Source organism: Geotrypetes seraphini, chromosome 3 (genome assembly GCF_902459505.1).
Source record: "Geotrypetes seraphini chromosome 3, aGeoSer1.1, whole genome shotgun sequence".
Taxonomy (NCBI): Eukaryota; Metazoa; Chordata; class Amphibia; order Gymnophiona; family Dermophiidae; genus Geotrypetes; species Geotrypetes seraphini.
The window spans coordinates 355,135,563-355,153,479 of NC_047086.1; the positions used below are offsets into that span (position 1 = coordinate 355,135,563).

The 17,917-nt window shown below is 43.1% G+C and overlaps 1 protein-coding gene across 3 annotated transcripts in view; it reads left to right on the forward strand.

The window, feature by feature from the left end:
• The window catches only part of SPATA17 (spermatogenesis associated 17), a 293,753-nt gene that overhangs the window by 31,591 nt on the left and 244,245 nt on the right, over positions 1 to 17,917 (forward strand). For all 3 annotated transcript variants that reach the window (XM_033936576.1, XM_033936575.1, XM_033936573.1), the window contains exon 3: positions 9,549 to 9,630. In XM_033936576.1, the coding sequence (XP_033792467.1) occupies positions 9,549 to 9,630 (82 nt within the window). The remainder of the gene's footprint in view (positions 1 to 9,548; positions 9,631 to 17,917) is intronic.

Below are 17,917 nucleotides of genomic sequence, written 5' to 3' on the forward strand. Positions count from 1 at the left end.
CATATTGCATAGACGTCCAAATACTGATTTTATAAAGCCAGGATATGGATGTCTAACACTGCAGTACATTCATATGGCATCTGGGCATGTTTTGGGTAGGAGGACTAGGGTGGGGCAAAAAGATGGACATCCAGCTTTTATTGCAGAAGGGGAAGAGACATCCATGTTCAAAAAGATGGATGTCCCTATTTAGCCCTGGTACATGGCATGTCTAGGCTACAGTTCTCCACTGTACTTAAAATTTTTTAAAAGTCACAGCAGAGATTTTTCTGTTGCTGGAATGCTCACACACAAAAATGAAAGAAAAATAATAAAAAGGTACTTGAACTGGCAACCCCTGGATTTCTGCTCTGTCTTTTAGCTAGCTGCTATTCCGGCCTATATTCAGCGTTATTTAACTGGCCAGGACAGCTTCTGGCTGGTTAAATAGCACTTAGTTGGCTAAGCACTAATATTCAGTGTAAGATGGCCAGTGAATGACAAGTACATTGCCAGCTATGTTGTGAAATTTTAAAAACTAGCCAGCTAAGTTTAGTGGCCAAATCAGGCTTTGTAAATATCTGGTCTAGCTTTGGCCACTATAAACTTAGTCGGCCAGTGATGAATATCGACTTAGCTGGCTAAGTTTATAGTGGCCAAAAATAAACCAGATATTCAATTGAATATCGGGGCTCAGTGCCAACTGTAGGAGTCAGCCCAGCTAACTCCTGGGTTTAAAGGACTATTTCTTTCGTTATGTTTCCAGCCAATTGAGAGGCATAATTATCAATTTGAGCTTCTGTTGAAACATTTTATTTTACCAATAATTCATGCTATTTAAGCATATATCATTTTATGCAATGACACGTGGAGGGGCATAATTTAAAAAAAACCATCTAAGTCCCCTTTTGGCCTCAGTCCCTAAATGCTGAAAGTAGCAGCAGGGAAATGTCCAATCTCAAAAAAACCATCCAAAATGAGGGTTATTTTTAGAATGGCCTACCTCTATGTTCAGCAGTTTAATCGCCCAGACCACCACATCGTCTAACCTTAAAACACATTCCCAACCAAAAAAATCACCCGAATCCCAAACACTCAAAACAAGACCTTTTAGGTAAAGGAGGGACCAGTTCTTTGCCTAAAAGCTGGATTCTGTCAAAAACAACACCGGTTACATAATCTCCCTCTCCCCCGCAATGATCGCGGCAGGAGAGATGCCTAATCTCTCCTGCCGCGATCGTGATCCCCCCCCCGAATGGCCGTGAATCGGCAGGAGGGATCCCAAGCCCAAGCCCTTCTGGATTGGATGGATTCCTGAGGGATAAAGGGATCGTGGGATACTGAGGGAGGAGCTGGGAGGTAACACAAGTATAGGAAGTAAATCAGGTAATGAGTATAAACTAACCTGGTCGTGCATGTGCAAGACCGGAGGGCTAGGACTTCGATGGGAAGGCAGGACTTAAATGGGAAACCAGGGTGGCAGGGGAGCCCCTTCTGGTGATTCAGACAGGTCTTGACCTGTTTTGGGCCGCCGCGGGAGCGGACTGCTGGGCGGGATGGACCTGTGGTCTGACCCGGCGGAGGCACTGCTTATGTTCTTATGTTCTTATGCCAGCATCCTCGAACTCCTGACAATACCGGAAGGAGGTATCCCAGGCCCTCCTGCCGAAGACACAGCCTCCCCCCCCTCGTGAACCCCCCACCCCCTGACAATACTGGCAGGAGGGATCCCAAGCCCTCCTGTCGAAGACGCAGCCCCCCCTGCAAACCCCTGAAACCCCCACCCCCCATGAATACCGACAGGAGGGATCCCAAATCCTCCTGCCGAAGATGCAGCCCCCCGCAAACCCCCCCACGAATACTGGCAGGAGGGATCCCAAGTCCTGCCGAAGATGGCCCCCACCCCCCTGAGTGAACCCACCACCATCCTGGCCCCCCACTAACCTTAAAGTTGGCTGGACGGACAGGTCCCCGGTCCGGCCAGCTGGTAGGCCCGACATCCTCAGAATGGTGGGCCTGCCCCTTCCCGGTGCATAATGAGATGCACCGGGGTGGGGCCTAGGGCCTGATTGGCCCAGGCGCCTAAGGCCCACCCATAGGAGACCAACGTTAAGGTTAGTGGGGGGTCTGGGATGGTGGTGGGGGTTTTCAGGATGCATTCGAGGGTTCGCTGGGTTCACAGAGGGTGGGGGGCCGTCTTCAGCAGGAAGGATTGAGATCCCTCCTGCCGGCATTCGGGGGGGGGGGGTTCAGGGGTTAGTGGGGGGTTGTGTTTTCGGCAGGAGGGCTTGGAATCCCTCTTGCCAGTATTCATGGGGGGGTCACGGGGGGGCTGCGTCTTCTGCAGGAGGGACTGGTGGTGGGCAGGTTGCTGCGATCAGCCCCTATTCGGAACTTATACCTGTTTTGACTTGATCTAAATCAAAACGTATAAGTTCCAATTAGGCAATCTGGTTAAACTTTTGGTTATACTTGCAGTACTACTAAGTCTAGGTCAGTCCACCTCCCGTCCTTTCCCCTCCTCTAAAAATGCCTCTTTTCGCTCTAGGCGTTCAGAGGCAAGGTAAAGGCCTAAGCTGGTTAAAACCAGCTTTGATTATCGGTACTTGGACGATCTTTCATTTTTATCATCCAAGTACTGATTTAGGCCACTTTTTGAACGTTTTTTTTAAATTATGAGACCCCTAGTTACTAATAACTGGAGTTAAGACATGTTATTTGTTGTTAACAGTAGCTCACATTGATAACTTTCCCCACTTAAGATGTTTGCTGATGGTTTTCAATGTCAGCATAGTAAAGAAAAGGATCTTAAAATTGGTTTCAAGAAAGGGCACATGAAATAAGGATGGATCCTGAAAATCCAAGTACAGCCTCATACAGTCCAGAGTAAGCATGAATAAATAAACCAGCACAACCCAAAACAAAAAGATCAATATGTCTGTTGCAATGTAACATAAGAACATAAGCCGTGCCTCTGCTGGGTCAGACCTGAGGTCCATCATGCCCAGCAGTCTGCTCACGCGGCGGCCCATCAGGTTCATCTATTTGAAACTTTAATGTGTGCACTACAATAGCTCACAGAAAATGTTACTTGGTATTGTATGTATTGCCTTTTTGAAAAAAAAATTCAAGCAAGATAGCGTATAGCAAGAATAAGTTGAACATATATAATAGACAATTATAGTAGTAAAAATATTCAAATAACAGTACATAGTATGGCATAGTATGCTACTTAAACTATGAACACAATAAAGCATTTGAATAGAAAACATAGGATGTAAGCAAAGGTAGAACACATAGGTCCCTTTTATAAAGCTGTAGTAGCAATTCTTCCTTGGCAAATGCACCAAAGCCCATTCAGTTCCTATGGACTTCTGTGCATTTGCCACAGAAGAATCACTACTGCAGTTTTGTAAAAGTGGACCTTAGACAAATAAGACAGAGTAACAGGAATTAGAAAATAAAGGGACTAATTCAAAGAAAATTGCATAAGAAGTAGAATAGTAGTGGATATGCAAGTCCTGTTAAAATATGTGCAGTCAGTGTTAGTTCTTGTATGTGTGTGACCAGCAAGTTAATTGCTTTTTTGATTAGAGGGCTGGGAGAAAAGCCTAACACTAAAGTAGATATTTGTATTCTAGATGCTGTAATTAAGTATACAGTACAGCCCTCACAATAAGAACAAAAATGTAGGAACACGAAAAATGAATACCTGCACATTGCCCAATGACAATAGATGCAATGCCTTTTTTCTAGGAAAGAAGGTGGCCGTACTCATACAAAGCCAAATTTAGATGGTGAGGTAAATGTGGTTCTACCCTCACAATTGCAACATCTCCTGCAACCAACCACAGCACAGAGCATATGAAAAGGCAGCACTGCAAATTTTACACCAGTCCTTAGAATACACCAACATACCTCTTATTTTGAAAACAGAACAAAATTCTCCTTATAAAAACTACATGTAAATATAGAAACAAAAAAACATAGAAAACATGATGGAAGATAAAGGCCAAATGGCCCATCCAGTCTACCCAGCCACATCTCCTACTCTCTCTAAGAGATCCAATGTGCATGTCCCATGCTTTCTTGAATTCATACACAGTCTTTGTCTCCACCACCTCTACCAGGAGACTATTCCAGGCATCTACCACCCTTTTGGTAAAAAAAAAAAGTATTTCCTAGATTACTCCTGAGCCTATCACCTCTTAACTTCATCCTATGCCATCTCATTATGGAGCTTCCTTTCAAATAAAAGACTCATCTCATGCTCATTTAAGCCATGTAGGTACTCAAATGTCTCTTTCTTATCTCCCTTCTCCTGCCTTTCCTCCAAAGTATTCATACTGATGATGAAGACCACTGACCATGCAGAACATGAATAGATCTTCATCATATACAAAATATGTGGCCCCAAATTACAAATAGAAATGTGCATAGGAAAACTGAGCTGGAACCATCAATAATCCCAACTTTGTCCATGATGCAGCACTGAAAAAATAGAAAAAGAATTACTTCAAACTGCTAAAATATCAGCGATCTGCATATTCACATCCCCAAAGTTCCATGCGGCTTGAGATGGTGATCAACCAGCGCTGAAAAGTGACAGGAGCTCCCTGAAGGTCAAAAGGCAGCAGCATAAACCAGGAAAAGCCTTTGAGTATGAAAAAGTCTGTCTTCTCTTTGGCAGCAGGTGTAAGGGGTACCTGCAAATATCCCTTGGTCAGGTCCAGAGTAGAAATGAACTGGGCTCCTCCCAACTTCTCAGTCAGTTCATAAACACTTTGGCATGGGATATGCTTCCAGCTTGGAGACAGCATTCAGCTTCTGAAAATTGATGCCAAACCAGATGCTCCCATCTGGTTTTGACACCAACACGATGAGGGAAGACCAGTTACTTGCTGATTCCTTAATAACACATAGTTCCACATGTCAGAAATTTCTTTCACCTCAACCTGCTGCCAAGCTTCCAGGATCCGATAGGGCTGTTGGCGGACTACCATTACCAGCTCAATGATAATGTCACAAGTTGCAAGGTGAATTCAGCCTGGCTTCCGTGAAAACACATCTTGGTTTTGTTTTACCAATTGTTCCAGGTCAGCTCTCCATAGAGGAGAAAGCTGATCATTTAAGGGAACTTGTAGAGGGTTCCTCCTCAGTCTTGACTTCTGGGCCAAAGTCACCCCTCTGAACTGTTGCTACAGTCATCAGGATCCATTTATTTAATAAATTGACATGGAAAATCTTCATCTTATCTCTCTTGTTGAGTTGAGCCACCTTTTCTAATTTAATTTAATCTAATCTACAATTTGTGAGTTGCTCTATGCCTAAATAGGTTCAAGGTGAACTTTTAGTTAACTGGTCTGGTGTTCTCCAATATTTCGGAGGATGGCAGGAGGACCAACATACATAAGAACATAAGAATTGCCGCTGCTGGGTCAGACCAGTGGTCCATCCTGCCCGGCAGTCCATTCACGCGGCAGCCCCAGGTCAAAGACCAGTGCTCTAAATGAGTCCAGCCTCACCTGCGTACATCCGAGTTTAGCAGGAACTTGTCCAGCTTAGTCTTGAAACCCTGGAGTGTGTTTTCCCCTACAACAGACTTCGGAAGAGCGTTCCAGCTCTCCACCACACTCTGGGTGAAGAAGAACTTCCTTACGTTTGTATGGAATCTATCCCCTTTCAACTTTAGAGAGTGCCCTCTCGTTCTCCCTACCTTGGAGATTATCTCTCCTGGCTGGAAGGCTCTCTGCACAACTTCCTGGTTGTAGGAAGCCCCACATGTATGCAAAATATAAATAAAATAAAATTGAATTGCAGATTAGAATGCAGTCACTAAGAAAATTTTTAAAATTAAATTGGCTTGCATATGAGTGTCCCTTTCAGTTCGGTAGGTTTTGATTGTCCACAATTATAGTGATTTCTAGTGAGGTCTTTCCTCTGCAATTCTAATGTGCCCAGTATTGGAAAGGGTTTAACAGGGCATGAGAAGCTCCTGCCCAGTTAAACCCAACTGAGCTGGCCATCTGCTGATATTCAGTGGCACTTAACCAGGTAATGCAACTGAATATCAGTGCTGACTACCACAGCCTTTGGTGGATCTTATCATAAAGACAATTAATAAATCTCAATAAATACATATATTTTATTTATTTATTGGAACATTTGTTATACCATCATTCATGGAAAACATCAAGGTGGTTTACAAAAATGAAATTAAAAGTGGAAAAATAAAAATATCAAAGATGAGGAAATTTGGATCAGACATAGACAAGTTAGCAAAACACTAGGGGGCTCATAATTGAAAATGAAATATGTCTAAAAAACCACCCAAGTCGGCACTTGGATGATCTAAAAGACAGCTTGTCTGCGGTGTTCTTTGCTCACATATTTAAAGACAATAGACTGTTTTCAGTCCAATTCTTTATATGTGAGGTTGCAAACCATTGGACCCCTGAGGAAGGCGTGTTCGCCGAAACACAGACTGTGTAGGGTCCAGTTGGATTTTTATCACAGTATTTTTTATCTCCAGAACATCTGTATCCACAGTTTTTATTTATGTTTTCATCGGTGGATTGTTTTCACTGTGGATCATTGGGTCTCCCCATTTTTCTTTGTTGTGCTGACCTAGACTTAGTCATCCTACAGGGATAATTGAAGATTTGATGAGACTGCCTAGACAGAACTTATACGATGTGACTTAGACAATGTAAAGACACGTACTGCAGTGGGTTGAACTGAAAGGTATCCAAAGTGACCAGATAACCACTGAAGGAACAAAGTAAAGATCCCCCTCCCCCCTGTGTTCACTGACCCTGTCGCACGCCCACAAAGTTCAGAATAAAAACTTACATACCTGCCTCCGGAACATTATCACCTGGCATAGGAAAGCCTAGTAGAGCTGCACAGGGCTTAAGTAGTCTGGGCGGTGGGATAATGAACCATAGAGAGGAGGACCCAGGCCCATAAGTCACTCTAACCACATCAATGGTGGAAAATGTGAGCCTATTGTACTGCCATACTGTACTGCCATAGAGGTACCACTTGCAGCCATAAGGGCTATTGGGGTTGTAGACAGGTAGGTATAGTGGGTTTTGGGGGTGTTTTGGGGGCTCACCATGACCTATAAGGGAGTTGTAGTGACATGTTTATGTGACACCCTTTTTGTGAAGTTCACAGTAGTGTCATGTAAGGTGCCCCACTACTCTGTTGCCATGTCTGGGTGGCCAGTCCATCACAATGCTGGCCCCTCCCACTTCCAAAAGGTCTTGTTCTGGGATTTTCAGACTTGGACATATTTTTGGTCAAGAATGTGGTATAAAGATAGATGTAGTGGCGGTGTGGGCAATCAAACGCCTGGATGTCCAGATAGATGATTTTTTAAAATAAAATTACTTTGGACGTAATTTTCAAGAAAAGACATTTTGCAGCTGCTGACTTTGGGCGACTAGTGCCCTACGTCCAAATCATACTTAGACGTTTCTTTTGATTATGCCCCTTGGGGAAAATGAATAGCATGATATAGCAATAACCCAGAGACAAATGTTGCTATCATCACATTAATGGGGGACAACAGAAAATGAAGGGCAAGATATGATGATGAGCACTCAGTACAAAATTAATTGGGGTCAAGATACCAAATCATGAATCATGCTAATGCTGTGGCGATCCATGGGTGGAACCAGTATTAGCAGTAATAGTTTACTAACTGATTAAAGTTAGGACAATAAAAAAAATCTGGTCTGAATATTGACTGGTATGCAGTTAGCTTCCAGGTGACCACATAACCTGGATATTCAGGATTGGGGTCTGGTTGTGCCCCAGCATTGAATATCTGGGCTCAGTTCAACCTACTGCAGTATATGGCTTAAAAAACACTGTGCAACAAACGTAAACAATCCACTACTAAGTAAATGTTCAATTCACACAATGTTCCTCAGAATGCCACACCATAGTATGTGTGGTAGCCGTCCTCACTGGAACTTTATATAGTGTGGAATATTGAACAATTGTGCAACTTTTCGCATTATCATTAATTTATAATTTATAAAGTGTTTGTGCTCATTAATAAAACTTGTTAAATATTGAAGAGTAAAAGTGATGGTAACTTAGCTTGTAACCGGATGTGCCTGTGCCCCACCGACGCGTTTCAAAAATTTTCTTCAGGGTCGGGGACATAGAGGCTGTAAAAGAATGAAAAAAACAACAAGTCAGTAATAAACTCACAAACCGGTAAAAAAGTCAAGCATGAAGTATAATTACCAAAACTTATCCGGATCTGTGGCTGAACGCTAGTCTGTCAATGTTGGTCGCCGGGTTTACAATATGGACAGGGCGTTCAGAGTGGAATAGATATACTCCCTCCCCCTTGCATGTGACTGCCGAGAGACCAATAAGGAAGCAAACAAAAGTGCTTCAAAATACAAGTCCCAATCTGAAGCTTGGAAGGAAAATGTTGACTAAAAAATAAAAGTCTCAGACTGAAACTTGAAAAGAAAAGGACTGACAGATAGAGAATCGATGAAAAGGTACTGACAGATAGAAATTCTGTAACGCAATGGCCATAGCGTCATATAGAAGAAGTCATCCAATCACTCGTGAGATTAAGTCCATGGTATTTAGCTCGAACAGTCTTTTACAGCAGGGGTGTCCAATGTCGGTCCTCGAGGGCCGCAATCCAGTCGGGTTTTCAGGATTTCCCCAATGAATATGCATGAGATCTATTTGCATGCACTGCTTTCAATGCATATTCATTGGGGAAATCCCGAAAACCCGACTGGATTGCGGCCCTCGAGGACCGACATTGGACACCCCTGTTTTACAGCCTCTATGTCCCCGACCCTGAAGAAAATTTTTGAAACGCGTCGGTGGGCACAGGCACATCCGGTTACAAGCTAAGTTACCATCACTTTTACTCTTCAATATTTAACAAGTTTTATTAATGAGCACAAACACTTTATAAATTATAAATTAATGATAATGCGAAAAGTTGCACAATTGTTCAATATTCCACACTATATAAAGTTCCAGTGAGGACGGCTACCACACATACTATGGTGTGGCATTCTGAGGAACATTGTGTGAATTGAACATTTACTTAGTAGTGGATTGTTTACGTTTGTTGCACAGTGATACATCAGTGCCTTCTTACACATTGACCATTAAAAAACACTGGCCATTGTGGACTGAATATTGACCCCAATGTGTCTAGTACCGTTGTTCTTTTGTGTGAAATCTCCCACATCCCAATTTTAATATCATTTTCCAAACATGAAGGGTCAGCATGTCCCTACAAGTTATCACATTTAGCAACATATAAAAGGAACCAGCTAGTCTGCCATTTGTATTGTCTGCCTTAGCAGATCGTAAGAAACCATGTCATGCTCACTGAGGTCTTCAATAAATGCTTGCAGCTCATCTGAATCAGCAAAATTTGTTGTATTGTTGGTAATTGTGTATTTTCCTCTAAATACCAATGTTCAAATTACAATGCTGTATGTTTGTTTTATGTTTCTAAACTGTGCAATGCCTTTATTAACTAATTGATCTATTTTTAAATAACACCTTAGATCACTACACAGAACAGCAACAATTATTCAGAAAACATGGCGTGGTTACATAGAAAGAAAGCATTATCGAATGATGGTGAAGGTAATACAAAATAATATATTTGGTTTAAGTTTTATGTTTATTTTCTGAATTGAACATACTGTAGCATACAAACCTGAAAACAGATCGTAGCCTAAAATTTGGAAATGTAGTTTTGGACTTTAGAGACCTGGTCCAAAGATTAAACAATATGAGGCAAATTGAAATTCTGTGTTCATATTTTTTGTGGTTAGAAGAATTACTTACCTAATGGAGCTTGAATTAGTAGAAGTCATGTCATGGGGTACACAGAAGATCACAGTCAATTGAATTACTCTTAGAGACTGGAAAGTAGCAAGGATGTTTCACCTATGTGAAGGAATTATTTTTATTTATTGATTTTATTTTTAGCCCATCCTCAAAAAGGAGATCAGAATGGGTTACAAATCAGGTACTCAGGCATTTTCCCTTTCTGTCCTGGCAGGCTCACAGCCTATCTTTTTATTTATTTATTTATGAATTTCAAAATTATAATACAAGAATCCTCTTGTTACAGAAAATCAGAACAAATAAGAACACATATTGCATAAATCCATGTAAACAGATTAATCTGTAGAAATAATGTTTTAAGAAGTAAAGTAAATTATGCAAAATATAAAGAATTAAATAGCCCTTCCTTCTTAGACCTCAATATTATGTGCAAAGACAAGAATATAACGAGATAAGGAGCTCTCAAACAATATATCTATATCAAAAAAAGAAAAAGGCTTAACGTGATTCCATCCGGTTCAAATTTCAAATAACAGCCCTCCAATCTATATTATATATTACTTTTTACCGTCCAAAAAACTTCAAAGTTGCTCCAGCATAAAATACACATACAGTGGTAACTTGGATTACGAGCATTATCCATTCCAGGAGCATGCTCGTAATCCAAAATGCTTGTTTATCAAAGCGAGTTTCCCCATAGGAAATAATGGAAACTCGCTTTGATAGGTTCCCACCCTCCACCCCTCCACCCCCCGAGGCCAGCAGCGCTGCTCCCCCCCCACGAGAATCGGCATGGCTCCCCCCGAAGGCCCCCCCCGCGAACCGGCACCCTCCCCCCCGCGATCCGGCACCCCCCCCGCCGCCATCGGGCACCACCCCGATGCGACCTGAGGTCCCCCCAACCCACCCGAACCCTCTTCTTACTTTGATGTAGCCTCCGCACCTGCACCAGCATGTCCTGTGCTGTGCTGTGCCAGTGCCCGAAAATTTGCCTCCAGTGCTGGGCCTTAAGCATGCTCAAGGCCTAAGAGTTCACGTTGGACGTGAGAGTTCACGTTGGACGTGAACTCTCAGGCCTTGAGCATGCGCACATGCTCAAGGCCCAGCACCGGAGACAGATTTTCGGGCACCAGCACAGCACAGCACAGCACAGGACATGCTGGTGCAGGTGCGGAGGCTACATCAAAGTAAGAAGAGGGTTCGGGTGGGTTGGGGGGACCTCAGGTCGCGGCGGGGGGGGTGCCCGATGGCGGCGGGCGGGGTGCCCAATGGCGGCGGGGGGGGGAGTGCCGGATTGCGGGGGGGAGGGTGCCGGTTCGCAGGGGGGTTACTCGCAAATCGAGGCGCGCTCGGTTTACGAGGCACCAAGTTTGCAAATGTTTTGCTCGTCTTGCAAAACATTCGCAAACCGGTGCACTCGTAAACCGAGGTACTACTGTATTTCATTCCAGGATATTTAATCATACATTTGCATGGATAACTAAGCAAAAAAGTAGCACCAATTTTTAAAGTTTCCTCCCTCATACTCAGGAATATTTTCCTTCTCTCTTGAGTGGACTTAGTAACATCAGGAAAAATCCAAATCTTTTCTCCCATAAACAAACTTTGGGAGAAATGAAAGAAATTGTTCATTAACATATTTAAGTCCTGCTCAAATACAAAAGAAACTATCAAAGTACCACGATATTGAACTTCTTCCTGAGATGTTTCAAGAATACCAGTTAAGTTTTTTAAGTCTATTTCCTGAGGAGGAGATTTATCTAGCTTCCTTGGCAGGTAATAGATTTTATTGATCGGTGGTATCAACTCTGGTTCTAATTTTAAGGTCTCCATTAAATATTTCTTGAAAGTATCAATAGGTGAGACTAAATTTAACTTAGGAAAGTTCGAAACACGCAAGTTCAATCTCCTATTGAAATTTTCCAACTGTTCAATTTTATTTTGTAAGGAATTCCTGTCTTTCACCATAGTTGCTGATAAATTGTGCAATGAGGATAACTCTTTATCAACTCGCTCAAATTTCTTTTTTGTTTCCATTTGAATATGTTGTACTGAGGCAGACAAATCTTCTAATTTACTCACAACATTGAAGATATCTTCCGCCGATTTTATTGCCGCAGTTTTGAGTCTCTGGACAATCTGAAATATGTTTGCCAATGTCACCGCCGAGGAGTCAGCTCCCTCTGCTACTTCAGAGAATGTCAGCTCAGCGTCTCGGTCAGCGATTTGACCCCCTCCGTTTGAAGACACCGTGCTCAGCTGGCTCGTCGCTCTCTCACGTTGCATGCTGACCTGCGCTGGATTTGTCGGAGATCGGGCTGTAGGGGGGGGAGAGAGATATTTCCAGGCCTAAGGCTCCGGTGGCTCCTTCCGTCGGGGCAACAGCAGGCATTTCTCCCCCGACAATAATCGGAGAGCTTGTTAGAAAGTGCTCCATCATCAATTGGCCGGGTATGGAGGGGTCCCCCCTGACAACGCTCTTCCGCTTTGTGTGAGGCATAGCTGAACAAGCCACACCAAGAGGTAATTTTCAAAAACTAATGCTAGAGAAGACGGAGCTCTGTCTCCAACAGCTCACGCCGCCGCCATCTTGTCCCCCACTTATTTTACACAACCTATCTAATGTACCTGGGGCAGTGGAGGCTTAAGTGACTTGAACCCAGAACTTCAGGGGCCTGAGGCTGTAGCTCTGACCTCTAGGCCACACTCTCCTCCCATAAACTTGTTCCAGCAGCCCAGTGCATAGAAGTATGCACTCATACTAAACCACTATGTTTGGGCTGCCTTCATACAGTACTACTACTAATTCATCATTTCTGTAGCTCTACTAGACATTCACAGTGCTGTACATATTATAAGCAGGTATTTTCTCTGTCCCTAGTGGGCTTCCAATCTGTTGGGGGTTTTTTGTACCTGGAGCAGTGGAATGCTAAATGCCCAGGGTAACAGGGAGCTGCAGTAGGATTGAATCCAATTCCCTAAGATCAAAGTCCACTGCAGTAACCATTAGGCTACTCCTTCACCCTTGTTTTCCTTTAATGTGACAATATGGATTTAATAGCTAGTTTCTTTTTTTAATTTGTCCACTAAAGGGGGAGGGGGGAATTCATCAAAGCGCGTTAGTGTGCATAATTGTGTTAGTATGTGCTAACCACTAAAAATCCCATAGGAATATGATGGGCATCTTTAGCAGTTAGACTATGCTAAATCGCTTAGGCCTGGATTTTGTACCCAGTGTTGTTGTCAGTGACCGCCTGAAAAGCAGCCACGAATCATATGTCAATCATGCGATGGTGCCGGGTACAGAATTGCGCATCTGGCAAATGTAGGCGTTGGAAATATAGGCCAGGGTTTTCCTGGCCTATATTTTTGTCACCTACCTATGATGTGAATCACACTTCCATAGGTGCTTAAGATTGCCTAAAGCCACTTCTGGCATTAGTCATTTTCCACAGTGGCATTAGGTGGCCTACTCCCACTATGCCCCAACCAACCACCCAAACCACCAGAACCTACTAGGCTTTTACCTAAACATTAGATCCATGAGGAACAAAGCCATTCTAATCAGAGACTGGCTGACGGATACCAACCCCGACTTCATACTACTCACCGAAACCTGGCTACTATCAGACAAGGATATTATAATCAAAGATTGCCTACCCGCAGGATACAAGATCCTCTCCCTGGCCAGAACTCGAGGAAGAGGAGGAGGCCTAGCAATAATCTTCAGAGATCAGCTTAATTGTACGGCACTCAACACCAAATCCTCTCCCAACGCAGAAATATTAACCATCTCACTCACCTCTAAATCCCTTGCCTCCTCGCTAACTATCACTCTATTCTACATCCCACCCCAAAAATGGTCCCTAGCCAAAGAGGACCTCGCTGACGCCTTACTAACTAATTATCTAACAAGTCCTTACAACCTTCTATGCGGAGACATCAACATCCACCTTGAGCAAGCGGACCAACCAGAAGTTGCCGACTTCTGGTCACTCACCTCCCAACTAGGCTTCTTCAAACCCCCCCCAACCAAAACTCACCAAAAGGGCCATCAGCTAGACCTGGTCACATTCTCCTCCAACGAGCTAACCGACCCAAAAATATACTGGAAACAAGCCAACTGGACAGACTCCCTATGGTCCGACCACAGACTATGCGACTTTTCCTTGGGTTGCCAACAAAAACATTCAAGAAACAACAAAACAAGAAACATCACAACCCACACTACTAGAGGAAAGATAGACCCAGAGGAATTCTGGTCTCGCTATGACACCCACATAAAACAAGACGAAGAAATAGATCAACTCATGTCCGCCTGGATCACTGACAGCACTAACATCCTAAATGAAATAGCCCCTTTAAAAACTCGCCACATCAGAACCACAAATCAGGAGGGATGGTTCGACACAGAGCTGTTACTGTTAAAGAGGGACCTCAGAAAGTCAGAAAGACTATGGATAAAGTCAGGAACCCAGGAACTCAGAACTGCCTGGAGACTCAAACTAAAAACCTACAAAAACCTTACCAAGGAAAAACGGAAAAAATTCTACTCACACTTAATTGGAAACATCACATCCAACAGCAGCAACCTCTTCAAACTCGTCAATAACCTTTACAACATTGAAACACTCACTAACAACCAGGAAGATTCAACACTAACCGCCAACACCCTAGCGGATTTCTTCAACTCCAAGATCCTAAAACTAAGATCAGCACTACCCACCAAGACCAATCCCCTGGAGCTCTTTCCCATCCTCCCTGACATCGACATAGCTAAACCAGACCAAGGGTCTAGATCCGACCTAAACTGGAACCAACTTACCACAATCGACTGGAAAACCTTCAACAAATATTACAACAAATACACCAAATCCTTCTGCAAACTAGATACTTGCCCCCCAAATGTGATGAAAACGGCTCCGATCTACTTCAAAGCTAACATGCTACTATGGGTCAACTCCCTACTATCCGCAGGAAACTTCCCTCCAGAACAAGGACATATCTTAATAACCCCAATCATAAAAAGCATAAAGGACTCTTCCAACGCACCTTCCAATTACAGACCAATAGCTAACATACCACTATTCACCAAAATCGCGGAAGGGGCAGTAAAAGCAGAACTCTCCGCATACCTGGAAAAATTCAATATCCTAAGCGACAATCAATCGGGCTTCCGCACGGACCACAGCACAGAGACCATCATCGCCTCCTTACTAGACCACCTGCACATACTCTTCAGTCGGGGCTCCAGCGCCCTGATCTTACAATTTGATCTAAGCAGTGCGTTTGACCTAGTTGACCACACTATTCTCCTGGAATGCCTGGCCCACATTGGAATCTCCGACCGGGTACTCAGCTGGTTCCAAGGGTTCCTACGAAACAGATCCTACAGGGTACACAAAAATGACAACTTCTCCTACAGCTGGGTGAACTCCTGCGGTGTACCACAAGGCTCCCCCTTATCCCCCACCCTATTCAATATCTACCTCGCCTCCCTCAGTAACCTCCTTCACAAACTTAAGCTCAAATTCTTCATCTATGCAGATGACATCACAATTGTCATCCCTCTAACCAGTCTATCCCAGGATCTTCTCAACTACATAACTAGCATACTCAGCCAGATAGAACTCTGGATGCTCTCCTTCAAACTAAAGCTCAACCCAGACAAAACAAAATTCTTTCTAGCCACCCCCAAAGACAAAATCAAAGACACCACAATCCAGGTGAAAGGATTGGTTTTCCCACTCGAACAAACATTAAAAATACTAGGAGTCACGCTTGACAAACATCTATCCCTAGAAAATCACACAGACCTCACTGTCAAGAAAGGCCTTTCAGCACTCTGGAAACTCCGTACCATAAAGAAATACTTCGATGACACTGCATTTCGACTATTAGTTCAATCCTCTATCCTCAGCATACTGGATTATTGCAATATCATCTACCTAAGCTCCACAAAGAAAATCACCAGAAGACTAAAACTGATTCAAAACACAGCTGTCCGCCTAATTTTCGGCCTGAACAAATGGGAACACATCACCCCCTTCTACCACCAACTGCACTGGCTACCCTTCGAATCCCGAGTCCTCTTCAAGTTCGCCTGCATCTGTTACAAGACAGTATTTGGTCTCTCACCAAAATACCTCTCCCCACATTTCAACATGTATTGCACCAACAAGAAATCCCGCAGAATCCAGTTGTTTACCTTCCCCTCCATAAAATCATGCCAGCTCAAAAGATTCATCGACAAAACCTTCGCCTTCCAGGCGGCCAAGCTGAACCCTTGGCTAGCCCAAATGATGCTAGAGGCCCCGACCTACCTAGACTTCAGAAAACTTCTCAAAACACACCTCTTCCGCGAACAAGACCCTTAATCCTCACCCCCCGCATACACTCCAACCCCCCCACCCCCACATCCCTCTCCCCCCCCTCCTCTGGTTTCCCACACCCTCCATTTTATCTTCTCACCCAACTACGATAAACCTGTGCTAAAACTACTTTGCTTCCTTCCACGCTACCTGCAATTCCGACAAAATTTTTGTAAATCCGGGTTCAGACCGGATCCTAATGTAATGGATGTAAACCGCCTAGAACTCTTTGGGTATGGCGGGATATAAGAACATAATAATAATAATAATAATAATAATAAAGTATCTATGAAGGTGTGATTCTGGTGCCAGTTTTTTTGGCACCACTAGGCGCCTTAAAACTCAGTTAGAGACATCATTTCAATGGCATGTATACTTTTGGATGCCTATCAGCGCCTAAAAAACTAGCGTCGCTTAGAGAATGCGGGCCGTAGCGACCATTGATGAATTCCCCCCTTAATATTCCTTTAAATTATATTTGTTTTAACTTGTTTTCTGCTTACTCATAGTAAAGCATGCAGCATAAAGTGGCATTTAGCATGTCCTTGCACAGGGTTTTCCTGCATGGTTAGACCATTTTTCCTGCAGCATTAAAAAGGTCGATTTTCCATTTTTTTATATTAGCACATGGCCATTAAAAAATTTACTGCATAAGCACTTACCACCGCCCATTTTTTTTAGGCAGTTTGGGCTCTAGCAGTAATTCTGTGCTAACCAGTTAGCATGTAGTAATGTAGCTTCACTAACTGATTAGCACAAAAATGTCTCCCCTGACATGCTCCCTCCACAAAAATAGAAAGTGTTTATAGTGCACATTAAATGGGCATTTACTGAAGGAAGCCTGAGCATGTCCTGCAGTATGCCTTTTTAAGCTGCGTTAGGCACACTGTAGCAGCTAACTGCAGCTTGGTAAAGGGGTCTCATAATGAGAAATATTTTTTTTACATGATAACCCTATCAATTTATCATTGTTAAAGAGAAGAAAAAGCAAAACAGCTATCACACTCTACAAATGCTTACCCTGTGATAGATAGCACCAGCTGTTTTCTCATTTATCCAGAAGGATTGTTAGTCACTTTTAATTAGTAGCCAATTTAACTAATGAAATTCCTTGTTCCTTTTTGTGCCATGTTGTACCTACACCATGATGATCCTGTTTGCATAAGGCTTCTTCTATCATTCTCCCCTTTGGCACCAATTAAAAATTGCTCCACGTGTGGTACCATGTCAGAACCTAGCCTAACTAGAAAAGAATCAGAAGTACTACAAAATTGTGTAATAGATATTTACAGTATAGATTAAAAAAAATTGGAGGTAAAAATATGACAGCATTTTATTATTCTCTTGAATTTCATCTCCAGCAGCCTCAAGACTTGAAACCTTGTTTAATGTCTCATCTAACCATGAATACCTATTTCATAAGCATGAATAACTTAACTGCTAGATGAATCTGAAATAAGAATATAAGAATAGCCATCTATCCCAGTATACTTTTTCCATAGTGGGCAACTCAGGTCATAAGTACCTGGCAGAAACCCAAATACAGTGGTACCTCGGAATCCGAACGCCCCAGAACTCGAACAACTTGGAATCCGAACTAATTTTTAGAGCAAATTTTGCCCCGGAATCCAAACACTGCTTTGGAATCCGAACGTACGCCCTGGACAATGAGGAAAAAAAGACTGGAAAATTTAACGTGCCAAGCACCC